Here is a 24,491-nt window from a genome sequence, read left to right on the forward strand (position 1 = left end):
TCTGACCCCAGAGAACCAAGATTGCTGTCTTCAGTCAGTCCTCCAGAACCACTTCCACTTGATGCCCATTTCTTAAATCCATGATAGAGGAATACTGGCACTGTCCAAAGTTATCAATGGCTCCCATGATGTTGGGTAATGGGTATCAATCCATCACTGTTGACTTACTATTAAGATGACATACCATAGACTTCCTTAGGCACAGCCATAGCACCTGCTCCTCACGGAATACTGCTCTCTTCTATTATCCCTTCTGCTAACTGCTTGTTGATTACCAGTAACTCTTCCACAATCACTTATAAATGTCAAGATTTCTGGTACACTGGTGCTTCATTTCCTGTTGGTGCTATGTAATGGGCATCACCAGCAATGGATCCCGAGGAAAAAACAAGTCTTCAAACTCCAACAACAGCTCCTCCATTTGTACTCTTTCTGCTCCCTTTAGATGCTCCAACTTCTTAAGTAATGCATCCTTAGCCATGGCCTGTGGCTGCCCACAGATTACACGCTCTGTACAATAAACCTCCTCCTCCTCCTTCAGAATGTCCAAATTTGCTACTAACATCTCCTTCATGAACTTCTTCTCTTCAGTGCCAAAATTATCCCCATTAACGGGCACTACTATCTCACAATCTCTCTCCTGCATTCTTACAACACTCCTTTTAACAAAACAACTCATTGAATCTAATGTTTCACTCCCTTCCATTGACTCTATTACACACAACACACTGATAGTGAAGTTCTGCTCTGCACTCACTCAAAGCGACTTTCTGGTGCCACCTGGCATACAATCTTGTGAATTAAGACTTGGTGTATTGGCATACAGTTTAATACTATAGACACACCTCATGACAGTTCTATACTGGTGACAAATTCTCATAAGATGATGTTTGGTTTGTGGGGTGCTCAACTGCGAAGCGTCCGTACAAAGTCCCAATTTTTACACAGTCCAATCTGGCCACTGTCATGAATGATGATGATGATGATGAAATGTTGAGGACAACACAAACACCCAGTCCTTGGGCAGAGAAAATCCACAACCCAGCTGGGAATCGAGCCTGGGACCCTGTGATCCAGAGGCAGCAATGCTAGCCACTAGATCACGAGCTGCGAACAAATGCCCCTAGCTGGAATGTTTTCACACAAAGCAACACCACTTGTCATCTAAAGGCAGTTTTGGCATGATATTGATATAAAATGTCCCAACCTAGGATCATACAGTAAACCTCCTCAAATGAGACACCATTTCCACAGACTCGTTAAACCAAACTGCCTCCACTGATCGCAATGGCCTTACATCACTAACCCCTACCCCATGCACCTATGGTGTGGTGAGTTTCATCACCTCTGATACAGAGAAACCTTGAGGAGGGGGCGCTAATGATATCTTGAGCTACCTTTACTTTTACCGTAATAAAAAATAATCAAGTCACATGCAAAGTTTAAGAAAATATTATTTAAACTGATTATACACATATACAAGGCAATGTCATCTTATGATGAATTCTATGTGCCTACTCTTTCTGGAAAATCGGTTAATTACATCATCAATAGGAGAATCAATGTCAGGGTGAGTGTTCAACAGAGATAAGCCATTAAGTCGACCTCAGCCATGTCTTTGTAGGCTGCAATGTTGAAAAGCTTCTTTTTACTGTAGCAGTAGATGCAGATAGACAAGCAAATATTTTGTACAGCATGTGCAAAGTAGGATAGTCAGATCTAGGACAAACAGATGAAGCTTGCATAACGATCATTAAGGGTATTTATACTCGTTTGCTCGTATTTAAGAATCTCTCCCATTAGTCTCTGATTCTTCTTCAAAGAACAGCAGTTCAGTTAAGCACCAAGTCAATTTATGTTCCAGATCATTACCGTCATGTTTCAGTAGTTGTGAGGGCAAAGTATGTTGAATTTTAAATGATAAATGTTTTCTTCAACAAAATGTTCTCTCATGTCAGTCATAACATGGTCCAGTGTTGGAATAAAAACAGTTCTTATCCAATATGTCATACCATCATCATTTTGACTGCAGCTTTCCCTTTGTCTTTGTCTGCCTGTAAGATGACGAACACTCATCTTCATGCCTGACTCTTCCATAACTGCCTTCGCCTTTTCAAGAATATGAGCAAAGTAGCTATCAGTATTAGCTCCCATGCCATCGTACACCTTGAGTGTCAAATCTAATTTTGCTTTTGCCATCGTGGCATCCAAAGTAGGGTTTTGTAAGATTTTGTTGACAATATGTTATGCTCATAATGTCATTCAATGTAAACAGAGTGATAATAAACTCGCAATTAGACAGAGCTTGATGGAGAATATTGGCTTGGGCAGCTGTTGTTCTATCCCTCCAACACTGCATTTCTTTAAGAACTTTGCAAACTGTTCCAAGATCAGCTGCAAATTGAATAACAGCATCATGTTGCTCAACCCATCTCGTCTGACAATGTAACCGGCATTTTATGTATGTGGAACTTTTACTGTCAATTTTGTTCCTTAGTAGTGCATTTGACAGCGGGCCTATATGGTAACAATGCCTTTTTAGGAATCTTCTTGAAAGTCACTATTATCAGAGATATACACATCAAAAGTTTCTAATATCTAACTCTTATTACAAGTTGGGTGTGGGAAAATATTGTCACATTATAAGTAAAAATATTTTTATGAGTGTCGCAACAATATTTTTATTAAGAAATTAGTATGAATTACTATTATTAATACTTCACAATCAACTGATCACTTTCACTCTTGATATATCTTTACATTTGCACTTGCTAGAAGTAGGACTTTTTACTTATTCTTTCTTCAGTCTTAATATTTCTGCTTCCGAATGAAAACTAGCTTCCTATTCAGTGAATAGCCTCTATTTATAACGCTACATTTCTAAGGTTTTCTGTACAAGAAAACAGTGGAATATTCATGACTTTTCTTGAACAAATGGCAGACAGAATAACGTATTGAGATCACTAGAATGGTCACGACTTTTCTCGTAGGAATGTGTTAGATATCTATGTGCCAGACAGAGATGTATAAAAAACGATGATGTGGATGCGCGTGCTGCATAGAAAAGTACAATTGCTTGATAACTCGATTCCGTCAAGTTGACTGATGAAGGCTGACCAATGGGGACGGCCCAGGTGGCATTGTGGGCAGCCTCATTAGGGAAGTGCGTGCGCCCTGCACTCCCCCCATATGTATCCACCACTGCCTCTGACGCACTAGATCTCTAATGGCTACTGACACATGCTCCCCTGAGTTCAACAAAAACTTACACTTCTTACATCCTACAATGCCTATTATTGCACATTCTGCCTCTGCATATTACTTTTTACATTTTACTCTAACAGGAACACCTTTTGGAGGACTTGGAGTTCCATGTTCCATTTAATGTCTACCCCTATCACTGTTACAAAATTCTGTTGTTGATACCCATTTCTTACACTCCACTGAGGCTGGCGACACTGCCTCTGCAAATGCCTTGTCCATCCACAGTCACATTTATGAAGAACATGCCATGCCTATCATGTACACCCATTGACGCACTGCTCTCCTCACATCCCATTGCTAACCTAACTGTAGACCCTTTGGAGCACCTGTGCATTCCCGTCTTGACATGTGATAACCCTCTCAGGAAAGTGTCTACTATTGGAACAACCACATATACACACTGACATCATCAGGTTCTTCATGAACAATACCACATCCTCAGATGACCTTTAAGAAAAGGGAGGGGATTATGCTGGTAGCAGCTGGATTCACCACATTGTCTGGCACTTAGATCAATACTATTTGCTCATCCTTAACTACAATTCATCCTTGCAACTCCTTGTTCTCTGCTGACATCTGTGCTACATTTTCCGTCAAAGAAGGTGTTGCCTCTGGCTTGGAATGTCCCGTGTCCCTGACTCTTCCATTATGATGCCTTTACCCCTCATTCATACACAATACACATGATATAAATACTCAACCACTCACAGATAGAAAACTGCCAATAAATTACACCTTATATCTTATCATCAACCACCTGGACCCCCTGCATTGCTTCACAACATGACCATAATTGTGGCACATAAAACACTTTACTGACACTGACTCTACACTAGGTGCAGTATGCCCAAGCAAACTGCACTGTGAACATCTAACAAGTTCAAATTACTGCTCCCTGCAATTTCCCTAAAATTCCAACCAATCAGCCAGTACCTCTGGCCTAACAAAATAAGCTTTAAGTTACAGTGATCTCATGTCTATCACATACACCAAAAAAGCCAACACCTCTCTCATTTATACCACTATGAGGACACTGCAGACCTTGTTTAGTTAGGCATTGTGCTGTGTGGACAACAACAACCTATTGCTCACCAAAGACAATGCCACCACTTCTTACTCCAACTGCACCTGACTCAGGAGATCACAGCATGACTACAGTGCAGGTCAGCTAGCACTAGAGGGTTGAGGCAGGGCGGCAGGCCAGTGGTTGCTTATGGTGGTTGCCCAGAGAGACTCAGCTATAAATTTAAATACTTTATTTATATGCATACATCCGCACTACGCCAGTGCATGGTAGTGGTCACACAGCTCATAGCACATGGAGAGGCCCACATAGCCTGTCAGATGATGACTTCTACCCAGCCTGTTGGCTGCAACATGCACCCCCGGCTTTGCATGCAACCCATTATGTGAGTCACACCTCAAGCACCTTGCTTCAGTGGTGCTCAGAGATGGCCAGGGATCCTGTAGTGGTAGCTGACACAGCAGAGGATGGCTGCATCCCAGTGGCTGATGGAAGGCAATGCGGTGGCATCCACACTGCACTGGAGAATGGCAGCTGCTATGCCCAGGGTACGACCATCGTAGGCAGGAGTCTGGGATTCTGAAGGAGTGAGCCTGGGATAGCCCTACAGCACTGTGGCAATAAATCTGGGAGGTAGACTCATTGCAGGAGGCATGTATCATGATGGAGACCCAAACTCATGACTGCCACTGATGATGATGATGTTTGGTTTGTGGGGCGCTCAACTGCATGGTTGTCAGCACCTGTACAAAGTCCCAATTTTTACACAGTCCATTTTCTTTTCACAATCCAGTCTAGTCACTCTCACAAATGATGATGATGATGATGATGATGATGATGATGAAATGATGAGGGAAACACAAACACCCAGTCCTCGTGCAGAGAAAATCCCCAACCCAGCCAGCAATCAAACCCGGGACCCAGTGATCTGGAGGCAGCAACGCCAGCCCCTAGACAATGAGCTGTGGACATGTGACTGCTGCTGATGGTTCCAAGTTTCCCGATCATCTGGTGTAGACCCACTGCCCTGGTAGAGCTGCTGGATTCTGAATTAATCTGATATCAAAATAACAGCTATTTATACATAATAGCAGTGCCCCTATTATACCAGTGCACAGCTTCTGGTCATGTTTTCATCTACACTAATAAAAGCTGTTGGTGGAAAAAAACCACTTGTCTGTACAGCAAGAATGCTATCTTAGTGCAGTGATGACAGGTTTCACTAAGGCAAGCCTGGCCCATCTCATAATAAATCAACAGCTCTGTTACTCTAATCAGAATGCCAAGATCCTGCACGCACCAGGAGTGGCTGCTTCAGTATTCCACCATCATATTTCTGCAAATTTGCCCATAAAATAGTAGTGGCCCTACAGAAAGAACATTTTATAATAGAGACTAATCAAATGAGACAGAGAAGTTGTTAAGGTGCTGGAGCTGACCTCATTCCCAGGAGGATAAAGTTTTTTCTCTATTCGGCCATCATGATTTAGGTTTTCCTAAATCATTTCAGGCAAATGCTGTGACAGTTCCTTCATCAAGGCCATGGCTCACCACTTATCCTATCCTCATTGAGCTTACCTTTAACTTCTATGTGCGTGTATATTTATTATGCAATTTACTTTCACTGTAGTTTGGATGACAAAGCCTATATCACTGTAAGATGATCCCTAGTTGAATAAATAAATAAAATGAAATGAAGTGGATATGTTACAAGAACATTTTTCACTATGTTAGTCAATGAATTTATACTGTGTGAATCACCTCTCATGAAATAATGCTTGTTTGGATAACAGTGTTCCTTAGTCAAGAAATATGAATGATATCAAACTTGCTCGCACAGTTTTTGCAGATCATGAAGCATTACTTCTCACGTTCTGTTGTAAGCAATGTCGAAGTCAGACAGATTAATCAACACTATGCCTAGTGCCACTTGAATAATAGGGCAGAGGGATAAATATATTAACTTATTTAGTGAGCGCTTAGCAGAAGTAAGCTGCAACTTAAAACAACATATGAGCTAGGAAAGGTGCTACATACACAGTTTTTTCACACACACACACACCACATTGACACCGGTGTGTCAGACCCACCATACTTGCTCCGGACACTGCGAGAGGGCTGTACAAGCAATGATCACACGCACGGCACAGTGGACACACCAGGAACCGCAGTGTTGGCCGTCGAATGGCGCTAGCTGCGCAGCATTTGTGCACCGCCGCTGTCAGTGTCAGCCAGTTTGCCGTGGCATACGGAGCTCCATCGCAGTCTTTAACACTGGTAGCATGCCGCGACAGCGTGGACGTGAACCGTATGTGCAGTTGACGGACTTTGAGCGAGGGCGTATAGCGGGCATGCGGGAGGCCGGGTGGACGTACCGCCGAATTGCTCAACATGTGGGGCGTGAGGTCTCCACAGTACATCGATGTTGTCGCCAGTGGTCGGCGGAAGGTGCACGTGCCCGTCGACCTGGGACCGGACCGCAGCGACGCACGGATGCACGCCAAGACCGTAGGATCCTACGCAGTGCCGTAGGGGACCGCACCACCACTTCCCAGCAAATTAGGGACACTGTTGCTCCTGGGGTATCGGCGAGGACCATTCGCAACCGTCTCCATGAAGCTGGGCTACGGTCCCGCACACCGTTAGGCCGTCTTCCGCTCACGCCCCAACATCGTGCAGCCCGCCTCCAGTGGTGTCGCAACAGGCGTGAATGGAGGGACGAATGGAGATGTGTCGTATTCAGCGATGAGAGTCGCTTCTGCCTTGGTGCCAATGATGGTCGTATGCATGTTTGGCGCTGTGCAGGTGAGAGCCACAATCAGGACTGCATACGACCGAGGCACACAGGGCCAACACCCGGCATCATGGTGTGGGGAGCGATCTCCTACACTGGCCGTACACCACTGGTGATCGTCGAGGGGACACTGAATAGTGCACGGTACATCCAAACCATCATCGAACCCATCGTTCTACCATTCCTAGACCGGCAAGGGAACTTGCTGTTCCAACAGGACAATGCACGTCCGCATGTATCCCGTGTCACCCAACGTGCTCTAGAAGGTGTAAGTCAACTACCCTGGCCAGCAAGATCTCCGGATCTGTCCCCCATTGAGCATGTTTGGGACTGGATGAAGCGTCGTCTCACGCGGTCTGCACGTCCAGCACGAACGCTGGTCCAACTGAGGCGCCAGGTGGAAATGGCATGGCAAGCCGTTCCACAGGACTACATCCAGCATCTCTACGATCGTCTCCATGGGAGAATAGCAGCCTGCATTGCTGTGAAAGGTGGATATACACTGTACTAGTGCCGACATTGTGCATGCTCTGTTGCCTGTGTCTATGTGCCTGTGGTTCTGTCAGTGTGATCATGTGATGTATCTGACCCCAGGAATGTGTCAATAAAGTTTCCCCTTCCTGGGACAATGAATTCACGGTGTTCTTATTTCAATTTCCAGGAATATAATAGAGGGAAACATTCCACGTGGGAAAAATATATCTAAAAACAAAGATGATGTGACTTACCAAACGAAAGCACTGGCACGTCGATAGACACACAAACAAACACAAACAAACACAAACATACACACAAAATTCAAGCTTTCGCAACAAACTGTTGCCTCATCAGGAAAGAGGGAAGGAGAGGGAAAGACGAAAGGATGTGGGTTTTAAGGGAGAGGGTAAGGAGTCATTCCAATCCTGGGAGTGGAAAGACTTACCTTAGGGGGAAAAAAGGACAGGTATACACTCGCACACACACACATATCCATCCGCACATACACAGGCACAAGCAGACATTTGTAAAGGCAAAGAGTTTGGGCAGAGATGTCAGTTGAGGTGGAAGTAAAGAGGCAAAGATGTTGTTGAATGACAGGTGAGGTATGAGTGGCGGCAACCTGAAATTAGCGGAGATTGAGGCCTGGTGGATAACGGGAAGAGAGGATATATTGAAGAGCAAGTTCCCATCTCCGGAGTTCGTATAGGTTGGTGTTAGTGGGAAGTATCCAGATAACCCGGACGGTGTATAACTGCGCCAAGATGTGCTGGCCGTGCACCAAGGCATGTTTAGCCACAGGGTGATCCTCATTACCAACAAACACTGTCTGCCTGTGTCCATTCATGCAAATGGACAGTTTGTTGCTGGTCATTCCCACATAGAATGCATCACAGTGTAGGCAGGTCAGTTGGTAGATCACGTGGGTGCTTTCACACATGGATCTGCCTTTGATCGTGTACACCTTCCGGGTTACAGGACAGGAGTAGGTGTTGGTGGGAGGGTGCATGGGACAGGTTTTACACCAGAGGGGCGGTTACAAGGGTAGGAGCCAGAGGGTAGGGAAGGTGGTTTGGGGACTTCATAGGGATGAACTAAGAGGTTACGAAGGTTAGGTGGACGGCGGAAAGACACTCTTGGTGGAGTTGGGAGGATTTCATGAAGGATGGATCTCATTTCAGGGCAGGAATTGAGGAAGTCGTATCCCTGCTGGAGAGCCACATTCAGAATCTGATCCAGTCCCGGAAAGTATCCTGTCACAAGTGGGGCACTTTTGTGGTTCTTCTGTGGGAGGTTCTGGATTTGAGAGGATGAGGAAGTGGCTCTGGTTATTTGCTTCTGTACCAGGTCAGGAGGGTAGTTGCGGGATGCGAAAGCTGTTGTCAGGTTGTTGGTGTAATGCTTCAGGGATTCCGGACTGGAGCAGATTCGTTTGCCACAAAGACCTAGGCTGTAGGGAAGGGACCGTTTGATGTGGAATGGGTGGCAGCTGTCGTAATGGAGGTACTGTTGCTTGTTGGTGGGTTTGATGTGGACGGACGTGTGAAGCTGGCCATTGGACAGGTGGAGGTCAACATCAAGAAAAGTGGCATGGGATTTGGAGTAGGACCAGGTGAATCTGATGGAACCAAAGGAGTTGAGGTTGGAGAGGAAATTCTGGAGTTCTTCTTCACTGTGAGTCCAGATCATAGAGATGTCATCAATAAATCTGTACCAAACTTTGGGTTGGCAGGCTTGGGTAACCAAGAAGGCTTTCTCTAAGCGACCCATGAATAGGTTGGCATATGAGGGGGCCATCCTGGTACCCATGGCTGTTCCCTTTAATTGTTGGTATGTCTGGCCTTCAAAAGTGAAGAAGTTGTGGGTCAGGATGAAGCTGTCTAAGGTAATGAGGAAAGAGGTTAGGTAGGGTGGCAGGTGATCGGCATGAAAGGAAGTGCTCCATCGCAGCGAGGCCCTGGACGTGCGGGATATTTGTGTATAAGGAAGTGGCATCAATGGTTACAAGGATGGTTTCCGGGGGTAACGGATTGGGTAAGGATTCCAGGCGTTCGAGGAAGTGGTTGGTGTCTTTGATGAAGGATGGGAGACTGCATGTAATGGGTTGAAGGTGTTGATCTACGTAGGCGGAGATACGTTCTGTGGGGGCTTGGTAACCAGCTACAATGGGGCGGCCGGGATGATTGGGTTTGTGAATTTTAGGAAGAAGGTAGAAGGTAGGGGTGCGGGGTGTCGGTGGGGTCAGGAGGTTGATGGAGTCAGGTGAAAGGTTTTGTAGGGGGCCTAAGGTTCTGAGGATTCCTTGAAGCTCTGCCTGGACATCAGGAATGGGATTACCTTGGCAAACTTTGTATGTGGTGTTGTCTGAAAGCTGACGTAGTCCCTCAGCCACATACTCCTGACGATCAAGTACCACAGTCGTGGAACCCTTGTCTGCCGGAAGAATGACGATGGACCGGTCAGCCTTCAGATCACGGATAGCCTGGGCTTCAGCAGTGGTGATGTTGGGAGTAGGATTAAGGTTCTTTAAGAAGGATTGAGAGGCAAGGCTGGAAGTCAGAAATTCCTGGAAGGTTTGGAGGGGGTGATTTTGAGGAAGAGGAGGTGGGTCCCGCTGTGACGGAGGACGGAACTGTTCCAGGCAGGGTTCAATTTGGATAGTGTCTTGGGGAATTGGATCATTAGGAGTAGGATTAGGATCATTTTTCTTCGTGGCAAAGTGATACTTCCAGCAGAGAGTACGAGTGTAGGACAGTAAATCTTTGACGAGGGCTGTTTGGTTGAATCTGGGAGTGGGGCTGAAGGTGAGGCCTTTGGATAGGACAGAGGTTTCGGATTGGGAGAGAGGTTTGGAGGAAAGGTTAACTACTGAATTAGGGTGTTGTGGTTCCAGATTGTGTTGATTGGAATTTTGAGGTTTTGGAGGGAGTGGAGCTGGAAGTGGGAGGTTGAGTAGATGGGAGAGACTGGGTTTGTGTGCAATGAGAGGAGGTTGAGGTTTGCTGGAAAGGTTGTGAAGGGTGAGTGAGTTGCCTTTCCGGAGGTGGGAAACCAGGAGATTGGATAGTTTTTTGAGGTGAAGGGTGGCATGCTGTTCTAATTTGCGGTTGGCCTGTAGGAGGATGCTCTGAACAGCCGGTGTGGATGTGGGAGAGGAAAGATTAAGGACTTTTATTAAGGATAGGAGTTGACGGGTGTGTTCATTGGATGAGTTGATGTGTAGGTGAAGGATTGGTCCCTATACCAGTTGCAAACTGAACAATCCATTGCCCTCACCCACCTAATCCTTCACCTACACATCAACTCAGCCAATGAACACACCCGTCAACTCCTATCCTTAATAAAAGTCCTTAATCTTTCCTCTCCCACATCCACACTGGTTGTTCAGACCATCCTCCTACAGGCCAACCGTAAATTAGAACAGCATGCCACCCTCCACCTCAAAAAACTATCCAATCTCCTGGTTTTTCACCTCCGGAAACTTAATGTAAACAGTTGCAATGTCATGCTCATCAGCAACAGTTTATTGTTATGAAGTATTCCATAGTCTTCATCCTAAAGCCTTTGACACATTTTGCTGTTTAGCAGTTCTTACCAATCAAAATTACAAAAATTTAATTGAAGACTAAAACAATGAAAGATTCCCGGAATCCTAAAACATTCCCAGGTTTTTCCCAGTTTTCTCCTGGATGAAAAATTTCTCAGATTTTTCCCAGATTTGCCAGTTGTCTTGGAGCGTATACACTCTGTGCATTGATAAGAATAGGCTCAAATCAGAAAAGAATGAAGAAAGAACTTATCCCTGTCCTTTCCAAAGTAGCCCAGAGTTCGCTTTAAACAATACATGGATACTACAAAAAATTTAAACCTGGGCTGACAAATTAATAAAACCATAAAATTTGCAGTAACTTGGGATAATATAAAACACTTGACACAAAAGTGAGGTACACTGTTATCACTGTTCTACTACACAAAACTGCCATGTGGAAATCAGTAATCCCATAAGTTTGCTTGTGTCATTTTTATATATGAGTAGCAAATATCTACACATTTGAAAGTAGGATGATAGTTGATTTTGTAGTGCCTCAAGAATTTTGATGCAAATTCTACATACCCTCAGCTTTCCACCATCTTGAACACCTGATATTTTATGTACAAGAGTGAGAGACGGGATCGTGTCTGCCTCGTGCCAGTTTTCTGTGTGCGCAGGGAGGACGTGTATCAGGAGAATGCTACAATGTGGACGGTTGATCAATGTGGGCAAGTGGTTGCTGCACTCCCCGCAGAAGCTACATGCCCAGCACAAGAACCAAGCGTGCCTTACTGCGTGACAGTGCTATATCAGTCATTATTGTGGACAGATGAATTATGTTAAGACAAAAGAAAAGACACTTACTCACTCACTTACTTACTCTCTTGAAAGTCTGATGGTGGGCTTGTGAGAACTTTGAGAGATTTCTGGAACTGAATTGATTGTAAAAGTACTTCATAGTTCTGATGGTCGGTGAGTCACAGGGCTTATGAAATACTGTTTATTTATGTGAAAACGTTTATGTGGTGTCCTCTTTGTGGAAGTGAAAATATGGTGGGATTGATTTAAAAGTATCTTGAGTGTTTGGAATCATTTTGAGAGTAGATAAAATTCCTCCAAACAGCATTATATCTTCAGAGAAGAAGTTGGGGAGATTGACACAGTTGGCTATCCTGGAAAGAAGATCGGCAAAGCACCTCCAAGTAAATCCAATGATGAAGGGGACGTGTGAGTCTTGCACACCAGCACCACATGACTTCATATAGTTGCCAGAAACTGCCAGAACTTGGTGACCATGACAGGACTTGAAAAGGAGAAATTTCTGAAGTAAATTGAGACAAGAAGATATTGGGGGTTGCTATAGCAACCACTAGTAACAAGACTGAGAAATTGTCCTACAGAATTGGGTGCAGCCCAAACAGAAAAAGGGGTGAATGATTTAATAAATGCTACACCAAAGAATATGAAGAAAATACTTTGGATAAGAAGATTTGGGTGTGGGAAGGAAGCAATTCTCACACACACAGTAACAAGCCATCAATGTCAACGCAGTAACCAGCTGACATTGATGCAGTAACCAGCCACTGACTCTGATTCAGTAACCAGCCGCCGACGCCGACGCATTAACCCGCCACATTGCTGACTACAATGGCCGCTGTTCACTGTTGCTGACTTCAAGTCCACTCACCGACGCCGATGCCGACGCCGCAACAAACATTCAATGCTGCCGGCACCTGTGCTATCCACCGGTGCCGATTCTACACCTACTCACCAAGGCAGCATAAAACTCTACTCCAGGTGAGCAAAAGACAATAATTGTTCAAGTAGAAAATTAAAAAAAAAACTGTTCAAAGACTAAAGTACTGTAGCTAGTACCTTTAGAGGTGAAGCTGTTTTAGATGATCACTAGGTCTAAAATCAATAAGGATATCAACAGCATTCAAAAAACAGTGGAAACTTCAGAACCAGCCACAGCTATGACAGTAAGTAAAGAGGAACCAGACTGGTCTGAGGTAGTGAATTTACTTAAAGCCCAGAGAGCAGATTCAGCAGCTTTAAGAAAAGAAATAAGTGATCAAAATGCGTCTTTAAGAAAAGAACTAAATGCTAAGTTAGATGCTCAAAGAGCAGATTTAAATACTCAAAATGCTTCTTTAAGAAAAGAACTAAGTGATCAAAGTGCTTCTTTAAGACAAGAACTATGTGATCAAAGTCTTAAGTTAGATTCAGTAAATACACAATTGAACACCAAGTTAGATGCTCAGAGTGAAATTCTAAGTAACCAAAGCAAAACCTTGAACAGTCAGGCAGCTAATATAGTTCTATTAAAGACTGAATTTGACTCTTTAAATAATAAGATAGAAAATCTTAAATTAAATTTAAAGAGTAAACTCACCAGTTCTTTGAATACTCACGCTGAACAACTATTTCCTGAGTTTAACTAAACATAGGATGACCAATTTCAGGATTTAACTAAAAAATTAGAATTTGACATTGAAGATAAATGTAAGAACGTAGAAACAGGACTTGTCAAAGAATTTGGATCATTTCAAAATGTATGCAATGTTACATTTGATACAGTAAAGCAAATGTTGCATGCCTTAAAAGACAGGATAAAATGATGCCTATTGTCCAATCGCAAATTGCAGGCATCACCACTTGAATTGATGATGTAGAGAGAAATTTTAAGGAAAAACTGGCAACTTCCGACACCCTAAATATAAGTGGTCTGGAGGAACAGGTAGAGAAAATGAGAGACAGAAAAGTTCCTGCAAATCTAACCTCCAACAACTTGTCTACAACTCTCTCTTATGAACTCAATGACACTAATAAAAATGTTGATGAGTTACGGAAAGAATTCAAACTTATGCAGGGTAGAGTAAGTAACAGGGTGACTTCTCCTAATGTCGTATTAACTACTGAAGTCATGACAGATTTACAATGGGGAGCAAATTCAGGATTCTCCAGGCAGTTCCCAAAATTTAAGCCAGACGGGGCTGTACACCCAACTCATTTTTTGAAACTATTTAACCAAACCTTGCCTAAGAACTGGGAAGACTAAAACAAATAGAATTCGCAGTAGGTTACCTTTTAGGAGAAGCATCAGAATGGGGAACAGTAATCATTGAGAGTTTCTCATCTTGGGCCAACTTTCAGAAAAGGTTTAAGGAGAAATATTAGTCAACAAGTGCCCAAGAAAAGTTAATATCTCATTTGTGGGACCCAAAGTATTATAACAATGCATGGGGTACAATGAGGAAATATTTTGACTGGCATTTAACATGAACAAAATATTTAGATAAACCCATGGAGGAAGAGGGATTGGTAAGAATTTTCATAAGGCGATTACCCACTTATGCTACAAAAGACATATTATGTAGTGGGTGGAAGATGGTAGAACTGTTATCCTTTGTAGACACACTTGATGCCACAAATAAGGACCAAAATGAGAATGTGCATCAAAATGAGAATCAGAACTACAGAAGGAATAATAATAACAAGAACAATAGTAATTTTAAAAGACATGAAACTAATTTGGCTAGAGTACACCGGTATAATCAGAATAGTGGTAACGAAAATTATCAAAAAGCCATCTACCTTAGAATACGGGCCCAGTAACTACAAAGGAATTTGTACCTAGAAATAATAGAGTACAAAATGGGAACATGATACCTTGATTTGGTAACCAGCCTGTGATTACAAATAGTGAGGAAAACATAGTGCAATCTGGACCCATGGTCGGGGCCCAGGTCATAGAAATACATTAAGAGGCATAAAGCATAATAAATATGCTACTTTTACACATGAGGTACCCACCAAAGAATGGTTGTTACTAGAAGAAAATACCATTAACAGCATTAATCCATGACTAATTATAATTGAAAGGGTGGAAAATCTTAACGTTAACATATTTCTAGATTCGTTAGTGAAATATCACTTATTTCTCGGGCTTTCTTTAACACATTAAGAACTAAGCATGACTTACCTATATTACCAGTAACAAGAGTGTATATAATTGGTATAGCTGGAACTAAAAGCACGGTTGTCAAATATGAAAGCCAAGTAAATTGCAACATTGGCAATATTACGTTCCATCAAACACTGCTAGTAGTAGAAAATATTAATAGAGTGGTGTTATTTGGCTTAGATTGGCTATCAGAATTTAACGTCATGTTAAATTTTGAGGAAAATTTGCTTTATTGTGGAAAAGGAGACTATAAAACTTGTGTACCATTTGTAGCAGACAACGATATGGGTAAACAAACAGCAGAGGTTCAAAGTTTGAAATTAACAGTGACTGCACAATTGTCACCAGAGATTGAAAACGTAAGTCATATGTCACACCGGGTGGACATACAAAACAAAGTATTTGAATCCCAAATATTAGCAAACAACCAAAAGTTAGATTTATCCAGGATTCTACTAGAATATGAAATGGTGTTTTCCGATAATCTAGGTAGCATTAGTGATTATGTATGTAAATTTAAGATCAAAGATAATACTCCATTCTTCTGTAAACCTTACCCGATACTGGTAAGCTTAAAGGAAGTGGTTAAGGAGGAGACAGATAAAATGATAGACAATAAAATATTAGAACACAGCACAAGTGTTATAAATAATCCTTTGGTAGTAGTGAATAAGGCTACAGGAGGTGTGCAGTTGGCACTGGATGCACACACCCTAAATAAACAAATAGAAACTGAAAGAGATAGACCTATTAACATTGACGATTAATTTCCAAATTTAAGAAAGCACAGTATATTTAGCTCTATGGACCTGACTGCTGGGTATTGGCAAATCTGGTTACATCCAGATTCAAAGAAATATACAGCATTTCTATTTGATGGAAAACCCTATAATTTTAATGTGTTACCATTTGGACTAAATATCTCAGTGTCAGTATTTCTACATGCCTTAAACAAAATGTTAGGAAGAGAGTTATTAAAAGATTTAATAATATACGTAGATTATATACTGATAACTCACACACCTGGGATGAGCATTGCCTAACCTTGAGGAAAACCCTAAAATGATTTAAGGAAAAAGGTATTACAATAAAATTGTCTAAATCGCACTTTGCGAGGCAGGAACTAAAATTCTTGGGACATATCATAGGTGTGCAACGAATCAAGCCTGAGCCATTTCTTGCACCTTATTAAGTGGATATTCTAGTGTTAAAAATTTAATTGCAAAAATTACGCCAGGTCCTTCCATACGCTTTAGTTCTTTCATGCCTACTGGTAGCCGAGACAAAGCGTCGGGTATAATATTCTCCGAACCCTTTATATACTGGATTTTAATGTCATATTCTTGAAGAAACAACATCCATCACATCAATCTACTATGTAGTAATTGACTATTCATAAAAAAATGACAAAGCTTGGTGATCCACATAAACAAATATTTCGGATCCCAATATTAGTGTTTGGAATTTTTGTATACCCCATACTATGGTCAATAATTCTTTTTCTGTTGGTGCATAATTGAATTCATGTTTGTTGAGACTCCTGCTAGCAAAGAACAACACATGGGAATTGAGAGAATGCATCAATTACCATGAACCAGTATGCATTAAAGAAAGGGCCGGTGAAATAAATGATGAGATTGTCCCAGGCCTGTGAAAGTCACGGCCAAGGGGATAACGTTGCCCATGGGGTAGCTCACTGCGATATGCATTGAGAAAATAGCGTAACCAAATACATGATTTTGCTATCCAAACAAGACCAAAATGCATAACAGTGGGCTAACGTCTTGGTGCATGACATTTCCCCCGCCACCAGTGATCAGCGTGCAGCAATCGCAGGATCTCGAAACGGAGAGCTGAGGTAACCACTAGGCGAGGAGCTGAATGGTCTGTATCAAGGAATAGAACACTGTCAATGACAGAGGAACAGTGCTGAAACATATAGTAGTTATGGAGGTGCCTCAGGCCAGCCATGTTATATGCAGTGTATCACTTTCCATAAAATCAGATTGGTAGCGCTAGCCTGTGCATGTTAGTGACTGAAAAATGTCTGACAGTCTGTTGAGCACATTCATCAATGTGGAAACAGAGTAACTCCTCCCAATGAAAAACTGGGTCTGGACCAGCTGGAAGATGGGAGAGTACATCAGCATTTGCATGTTTAGCTGTGAAGTGCAAGTGAATCTCTTAGTTGTACCAAGAGAGGGACAGCGCCCAACTTTGGAGGTGATGCGCATCTTTGTCTGGCAATGATGCTGAAAGGTTAAACAGTGAAACTAATGGCTTGTGATCCTTGATGAGATGAAATTCAAGAAAACATGAAACTTCTTTAAGGCACAAACAACTGCGAGGGCTTCTTTCTCTATCTGTGAATATCTCGTCTGAATCAAACTAAGCATCTTCAACGTGTATGCAATAGGCCACTCTGAGCTCTCAGAATATTTATGAGCTAACACCATTCCCAGGCTATGCTGAGACACATCTATTGCTAACACTAAACGTTGACCCGGTTGATAGGTTACGAGGCAAGGTACACAATGTAACACAGACTTCAGTTTGGAAAATGTCATTTCAGGCAATTTCAACCAGTTGGAAGACACCCCCTTGTGCAGCATGGCATGTAATCATTGTGCAACCAATGCAGCCCCTGGGAAAAACTTATGACAATAAGCTATCTTACCTTTAAAAAAAGCTAGAGTTCCTTGATCAATGTAGGATGCAGAAGAGCAGTACAGCAGAGACAGTCTGATGAAGCAGTTTCATACCAGCACCAGAGACCTCAGACCCAAAATACATGACAGACGCTGAAAGAGGTGGCACTTTTCCTAATTGCATTTTAACCCAGCAGCCTGTAGCACCAAAAAGAGTGTATGTAAGTTGTTGAGATGTTCAGCAGTGGAGGATCTGGAGACCACAATATCATCAAGATTGCTGGAACAGCCAGGCACAGACCTTGTGAGTTGTTCGAGAAACCACTGAAAAATTGATGAGATGTTGGCCACACCAAATGATAATTGCAAGTATTGATATAAGCCAAAAGGTATATTCATGACCAAAAGCCGTTGGAAGTTAGCATCAGCAGGAAGCTGCAAATAAGCACTGGAGAGGTCGATCTTGAAAAAATTCTGACCACCAGTGAGCTTACCAAAAAGTTCATCAGGGCACACTAAGGGATATGTGTCAATGAGCATTGTCAGAAACTGTGCAATTGCCACAAAGGCATAATCATCCCAACGGCTTCTTGATGATTAAAGGGGTAGCCCATTCACTGGCTGCAATTGGTTGGACAACACCTGCCTTGAGGTGGTCAGTCTCCACCTTGACTTGGTCACAGAGTGCCATCGGCACCGGGCAAGCCTGAAAGAAACAGGGTCTGGCTGAAGGCTTCACAGTGATGTGGGTTTTGAAATCATTGACACAAACCAAACCCACAGAAAACAGGGTGGAAAATTCACATCATAAAGAATTGAGTTGTGTACAAGGTGCTTGATCAGAGATGAGATTAACCTTATGCGAAATAGTAAACCCAAAAAGGTTAAAGGCATCCAGACCAAAAAAAATTTCAGTGCATCCATTGTTCACCACCAGTCAACAGATGAATCACAGATTTGTATGTGACTGGAGCTGAGACACTACCTAATATCAGAATGATTTGTTTATTGTACCTGACTAATGTATGTGACACTGGTGGTAAAGGGGGAGAACCCAAGGCCACATACTTTTCAAGCTGAGTAAGGACATGGCCACACCAGAGTCGACTTGCAGGTACAGAACCTTCTGATAAACCTTGACATCAATAAAAAGCTTATGGGGTGCAATGGAAGATGCCAATACACAATTCACATCCATGTCAGTGTCTGCAATAGGCTGTTGGGATTTTGCATTACAAAAAGGAGCAATCCATCCTATCATGAGTGACAAAACACGATGGACAAGAGAGAAGCATTGAGTCCTAGCATTGTTGTTCATTACCAGGCTCACTGTGCTGTTGCTGCAGCCTGACTGCTGCAATGATGTGGGCTGGCCACCAGGATGTTTTGCTCACATGCAGACCACTGCCACCATATCATCGAAGGCTAAACTGTCTGACAAACAGAGGGGGGAAGTGGGTAGAGCTTCTGCAACCTCACACCATGATACTATCTGGATACCTGCAGCCCTTGAAATGACTGTACAATAGTCACAATGTCAGAAAGGGTGGAGTTGTCACAATGAAGGGCCCACTCACAAACCTCACGATTGGGGGCCAACAGAATGACTGCATCATGAACCATTTGGTTAGCATATGACTCTTTATGTACATCTGTGACAAAGTGACAAGAAGCTGGAGTTGTTAGTCAAGTATGTGTTAGGTGTTCTTGCTTGGGTGTGTGAGTGATGTGTATCTCCCTTTTACTGATGAAGGCTGTGACCAACAGCTTTATACATGTGTCTTTTAGTTGTGCCTATGTGCAACCTGATATATCTTCTTTATTGTAAGTAGAAATATGTATTTTCCTCATTGTTGATATTCCTACCTGGAGTTTCCATTGTTTGATTTTTGCCAAACGGCTTTCTTCTATCTTACAATCCTGTGGTGTTTTCCTTTGTTACTCTTCTCTATAGCATTACCTTCTCAGTGTCCATTCTTTCTCTTCTTTCCTGTGCTTATTTACCGCCTTATAAATGGCCTTTAAACAATTGATCCCAGCAGTGAAATTTGCAAGTTAAATGGGATATAACTATCTATATTTGCACCAATAATCTATGACCATAAAAATGTAAGCAACTTGTCCCCACATTACCTTCTAGTTAAGGCCCAAACAATCCTGTGGCTGATAGATCATTCAATGCTCTAGGTAATAATCTATGACCATAAAAATGTAAGCAACTTGTCCCCACATTACCTTCTAGTTAAGGCCCAAACAATCCTGTGGCTGATAGATCATTCAATGCTCTAGGTAATAATCTATGACCATAAAAATGTAAGCAACTTGTCCCCACCTTACCTTCTAGTTAAGGCCAGATTTGGACTGCATTTGTAAGACCAAATGGCATAAACAAGAACTCAAACAAGCCAAAAGGTGAAATAACTGCTGTCTTGCTACATCAGTATGTGCTACTGGAATCTGGTTGTCAACTTTCTGGCAAACCAACACTGACTGTTCACCATGAGAAATGTTCTCAAATATTACGGCTACAGAGTTGCAGTTAGAGCAGGCAAAACATGTGCCAGCCAGCAATTGCAATTTGCTGTGTGAGTGATGAGTTTCTGAGACTCACTGAACATCATTTCTTGTATGAAGAATTACATCATGTGAGTTAAAATTCTTCGCCAACTGTAACAATCATCACTTGGTGCACTGTATTGGCTTTTGTGCTGGCTGACACGTGTTTTGCCTGCTCTAACTGCAACTCTGTAGCTGTAATATTTGAGAACATTTCTCATGGCGAACAGTGGTCTGGCAAAAAGTACTTTAAAAATGAGCACAAACCAGTCTCAATTGCAAGAAATCCTTTATTTTGTGGTAACTGGTTTTGGTCAGTTTTTTATCTTCTTCAGATCTCATACCATGATGGTAGGCAGTGGCTATTATAACTTCTATTTGACATTCATGGAGTTACAAAAGCTACTCCATTCACTGCTACTGCCTATCATTATGGCATGAGGTCTGAAAATGGTCAAAAATTGACTAAAACTGGTTGCCCCAAAATATATGTTTTTGGTGTTTGAGACTATTTGAGCTCATTTTAAAAGAACTCAGTATCCATCGGCTGATATTTGTTCAAGGACAGTACTACTGAATCGACAATGTTGATCAGTTTGTTCATCAGTGTTTTCCAAAATATAAATTTAAAGGAATTTGTTATCTGTGTTCAGTAGTGGTAGAAGTGATCCTACACAATGATGACTTTGCCCTTGCCCTTTGAATGTTGTCATGTAATTCTTGTGCATGGTTGTTTCATGAAACAATCTCATTTTGAAACATGACTACTACTTGTGTACATCTGCCAAGAAATGTTTCTACTGGCTTGCAACAACATTGATAATTATTTCGCTGGTGGATGTTTTCAGGCAGTTTCACTTTGCCATCCAAGCGGCATATTCCTAGCGTTCCATTCTTAAATTTGAGTGCACTAAAATTCATTCATAATTTATCCATTTTTGAAATAACTGCTCCTGCATGAAGATTGTAATCATAATTTACATCACAACAGACTGCACCTAAGTGTAAATCAAGCAATGCATACTCAAATGGTATCCTTTTTAGCTTCCCACTGTTCATTTGTTTCAGATTAATGAGCTTGAGCAAAGTGTACTCAAACATTTTCCAGTATTGCTTCCCATTGCTCATTGGTCTGTAAAGCACATGATACCTTTTTCTTTGGTGCTAGAGGCATAGACTGACTAGTCACCTGTTGTTTCGGTGGCATAACTGATTTGACAGTGAAAGTAACACATTGAGATAACTGTTACAAATCTATTTGAAGAATGAAAAGAAATTGTGTGTGACATATATTATTTTATATCGACTGCCAATTAGAATTTCACTATCAACATTACCTGTTACATCACACATGAACTGAAATGTTGCTGTTCACCCTTTATTCAATTCAATCATGTCATGCATGCATATTCATACATAAAAAATTTATAAACTGCCACTGCACTACATGAAATACACACACATTTAATGAAATGACTCAGGTGCCGCCTACTGTAAAATGGATGTACTAATTCAGAAACCTTCACAGACATTCACAAAATTCACCAATATTTCATTGCTGAAACAACCTGCATCCCAATTATTATAAAATGGTGGTACTAATTCAGAGACATTCATGGGCATGCACACAGTAACTCACCAAAGTCTCACCACACTCATATAAGAGGTTTAAGAAGGCACTTTCACATATCAGGAGAATTCATATTTATTCTTGTAATTTAAGTTTACAGTCCTTACCTCATCCAACTCTTTAGCCCTGGTTTCTGCAAGCCATGTCTGTCCCTCAAAGTGAGCAAACATGCTCTGTGTATCACTCAGATGTGTCAGGCGAACATTCTGCTCTGCCAGGTCCTTCACTGCCTTTTCCTCAGCTGCTTTCTTATCCTGCTCAATACGCAACTTCTCATTCTGTATAAGCATGATCCTACAAATGGAGTGTATCACAAAGCAGACACCTATATTTCTCACACATCTATGAAAATTGTACAGGAAAAGTAATTTTGTTTGTAAGAAAAATGCATGAATTGGCTGCATTAATAATGTGTTTCCCTGAAACAAGTAACAATTCCACAATGAAGCTCCTTATTTCCATATTATTTTTAATTTATTGAACTACTGTCATAACCTGTTTTGAAATAGCCTCTACAGATCCTTCCTTTAAGGATGAATTAGGTGGAGGATTTATTCACGCAATGCTATGACAGCTGCTGCAGTGCGAAGTTAGATAAGTTATAGAAATACTTTTTACTGAATGTGAAATAAATGTCATTTGATTTCAGTAAGTAATTTCTGATGTAGTATGATTTATCATTATGCTGAAATTAGCAAATTACCAAGTCTGAACAAATAAACAGTTTAATTTGTTTACTTGCCACAGCCTAATATACTATAGGTGAAAGAAGGAGGGTGGAGGGGAAGTAGAAAATCAACCTGATAATAAGGTCAGACCAAGGTAGTGGATGTTGAATTGAGCAAATTTTCTAGTTTAACATTAAACATAGGTTGATAATGTGCCACTGTGAAGCTATGGCAATAAATTGGCAGCAATCATCAACAATCTCCAAAAAATTCATTTCCGATCTAAGGTTATTTGGAAAATATTTCTCAATTCAAAGTCCCATACCCTACTCTGACCTTATTACCAAATTACATTTCTCCACCGTGTAGAGACATCAAGCTGCTTGGACATTGGTATCTAATGTATAAATGATAACAGAAGGCATCAATTGCAAGACTGTCATTCATCAGATTCTTAAAAATTCTTTGGATGCCAATAACAGAAAGATTAAAGGTAACCACTCCCCATACAGTTGAGGTGTCTGCATTTATTATTCAGTTAGGTCTGGAGAAGGACAGGGTTCAAAAGCTCAGTAATGATTTCTGTTGATTACTATGGCTCAGCTACAAGGAGGGTGCTTATATTTACTGCTTTCCATTTTTGTATTCCAAAACGAACTTTCTAGTGTTTTAATAATAGTGGTGGATAGTAATCTTAAATGTAGAGAGTACATAAATATTACACACAACTGAAAAATGAAAATATATATCTCTAAACATATGATGTAGAAACTTCATACGCATAAGGCTCTTATGGAGGGTACTGGGGCAGTAATGTACTAACTATGAAGAGGCTACATTGCAACAAAAGTACCTCACTTGTTAAAAGAATGGGCCACTGTTCTGACCAATGTGCTATATTAATAAATATTGTAGACATGCCATGATGGCAAAGGAGTTGTTTGTTCAATTAAATGTCACATGCTCATTGTCCCGATTCCAGATGACAGCAGTATGCAGATTCATATCTGGATTAGCAATTTGAAAGAGCAGGTACAGCTGATAGCACAGCACCTAAAGAACAAATTAAGAGCAATGCTGCACCCTGAGTATCAGCCACTTTGCTGGAAGTTGGGTTGTAAGCAAGAGAAGTGAGTAAGATGACACAGTGAATAAGTCACTGGGCTTACTTGCATGAGGCATGTAGGTCAAACCCTAACCCAGATTTAGGTTTTTTTGAGTTTAAGGCAAATGCTGGGAGGCTCCTTTGAAAATACCACAATCAACTATAGTCTGTTCAAAATTACATTAGAGATGGCAGCGACAAAGTAAGTAGTGGAATGAGACTTGCGAGTAAGGCACAGTACACAATCAGCCAATCCTAAGAAATCTGGAACCACAGCGACCACACATGGTTTCCAGACCTTACCATAAAAATTACAATGCTTTCTGCATGCACTAAATTGCCAAGTCAGGTGGCTTGCTGTCCTGTAGTACTGTTCATTTCATGCTGAGATTTTGTTTGTTTTAATTTCTTAGAGTTGTGGGGTGAATATTTTATCTGTTATTACTACTTATTTGTTGTATTGAGCAGCTTTGGATGTGCATATAAGGATCTGATCCAAGCATATACGTGCACTGTCAGTTTCACAAAATAATAATCAGGTACACTATTTAATTATCACAGGTATATCTTTTTAAATACAATAACACCCTACATAATCACACATTTTGAATCTACTACCATTTTTCCTATACACATTTTAATTCTGTTACACCATACACATATTTTGAATTATTTTCATGTAGCATGAATTCTCTTCACTGAATAGAAAGGACATTCTCGAATGAATAGTTTTATTGTTTGTTTAAATTTGTTATTCAAACAGATTTTTGAAATATGAAGTGGTAAACAGTTTTATTGCTGTAAAACCAGTGTTTCTTTCACAGTT

General features: G+C 41.4%; 1 protein-coding gene across 1 annotated transcript in view; it reads right to left on the reverse strand.

Annotated features, from left to right (window-relative positions):
- The window catches only part of LOC126203195 (dynein axonemal intermediate chain 7-like), a 764,826-nt gene that overhangs the window by 669,041 nt on the left and 71,294 nt on the right, over positions 1-24,491 (reverse strand). The window contains exon 4 of the mRNA XM_049937439.1: positions 22,000-22,186. Coding sequence (XP_049793396.1) covers positions 22,000-22,186 — 187 coding nt within the window. The remainder of the gene's footprint in view (positions 1-21,999; positions 22,187-24,491) is intronic.

This window comes from Schistocerca nitens, chromosome 9 (assembly GCF_023898315.1).
Source record: "Schistocerca nitens isolate TAMUIC-IGC-003100 chromosome 9, iqSchNite1.1, whole genome shotgun sequence".
Lineage (NCBI taxonomy): Eukaryota > Metazoa > Arthropoda > Insecta > Orthoptera > Acrididae > Schistocerca > Schistocerca nitens.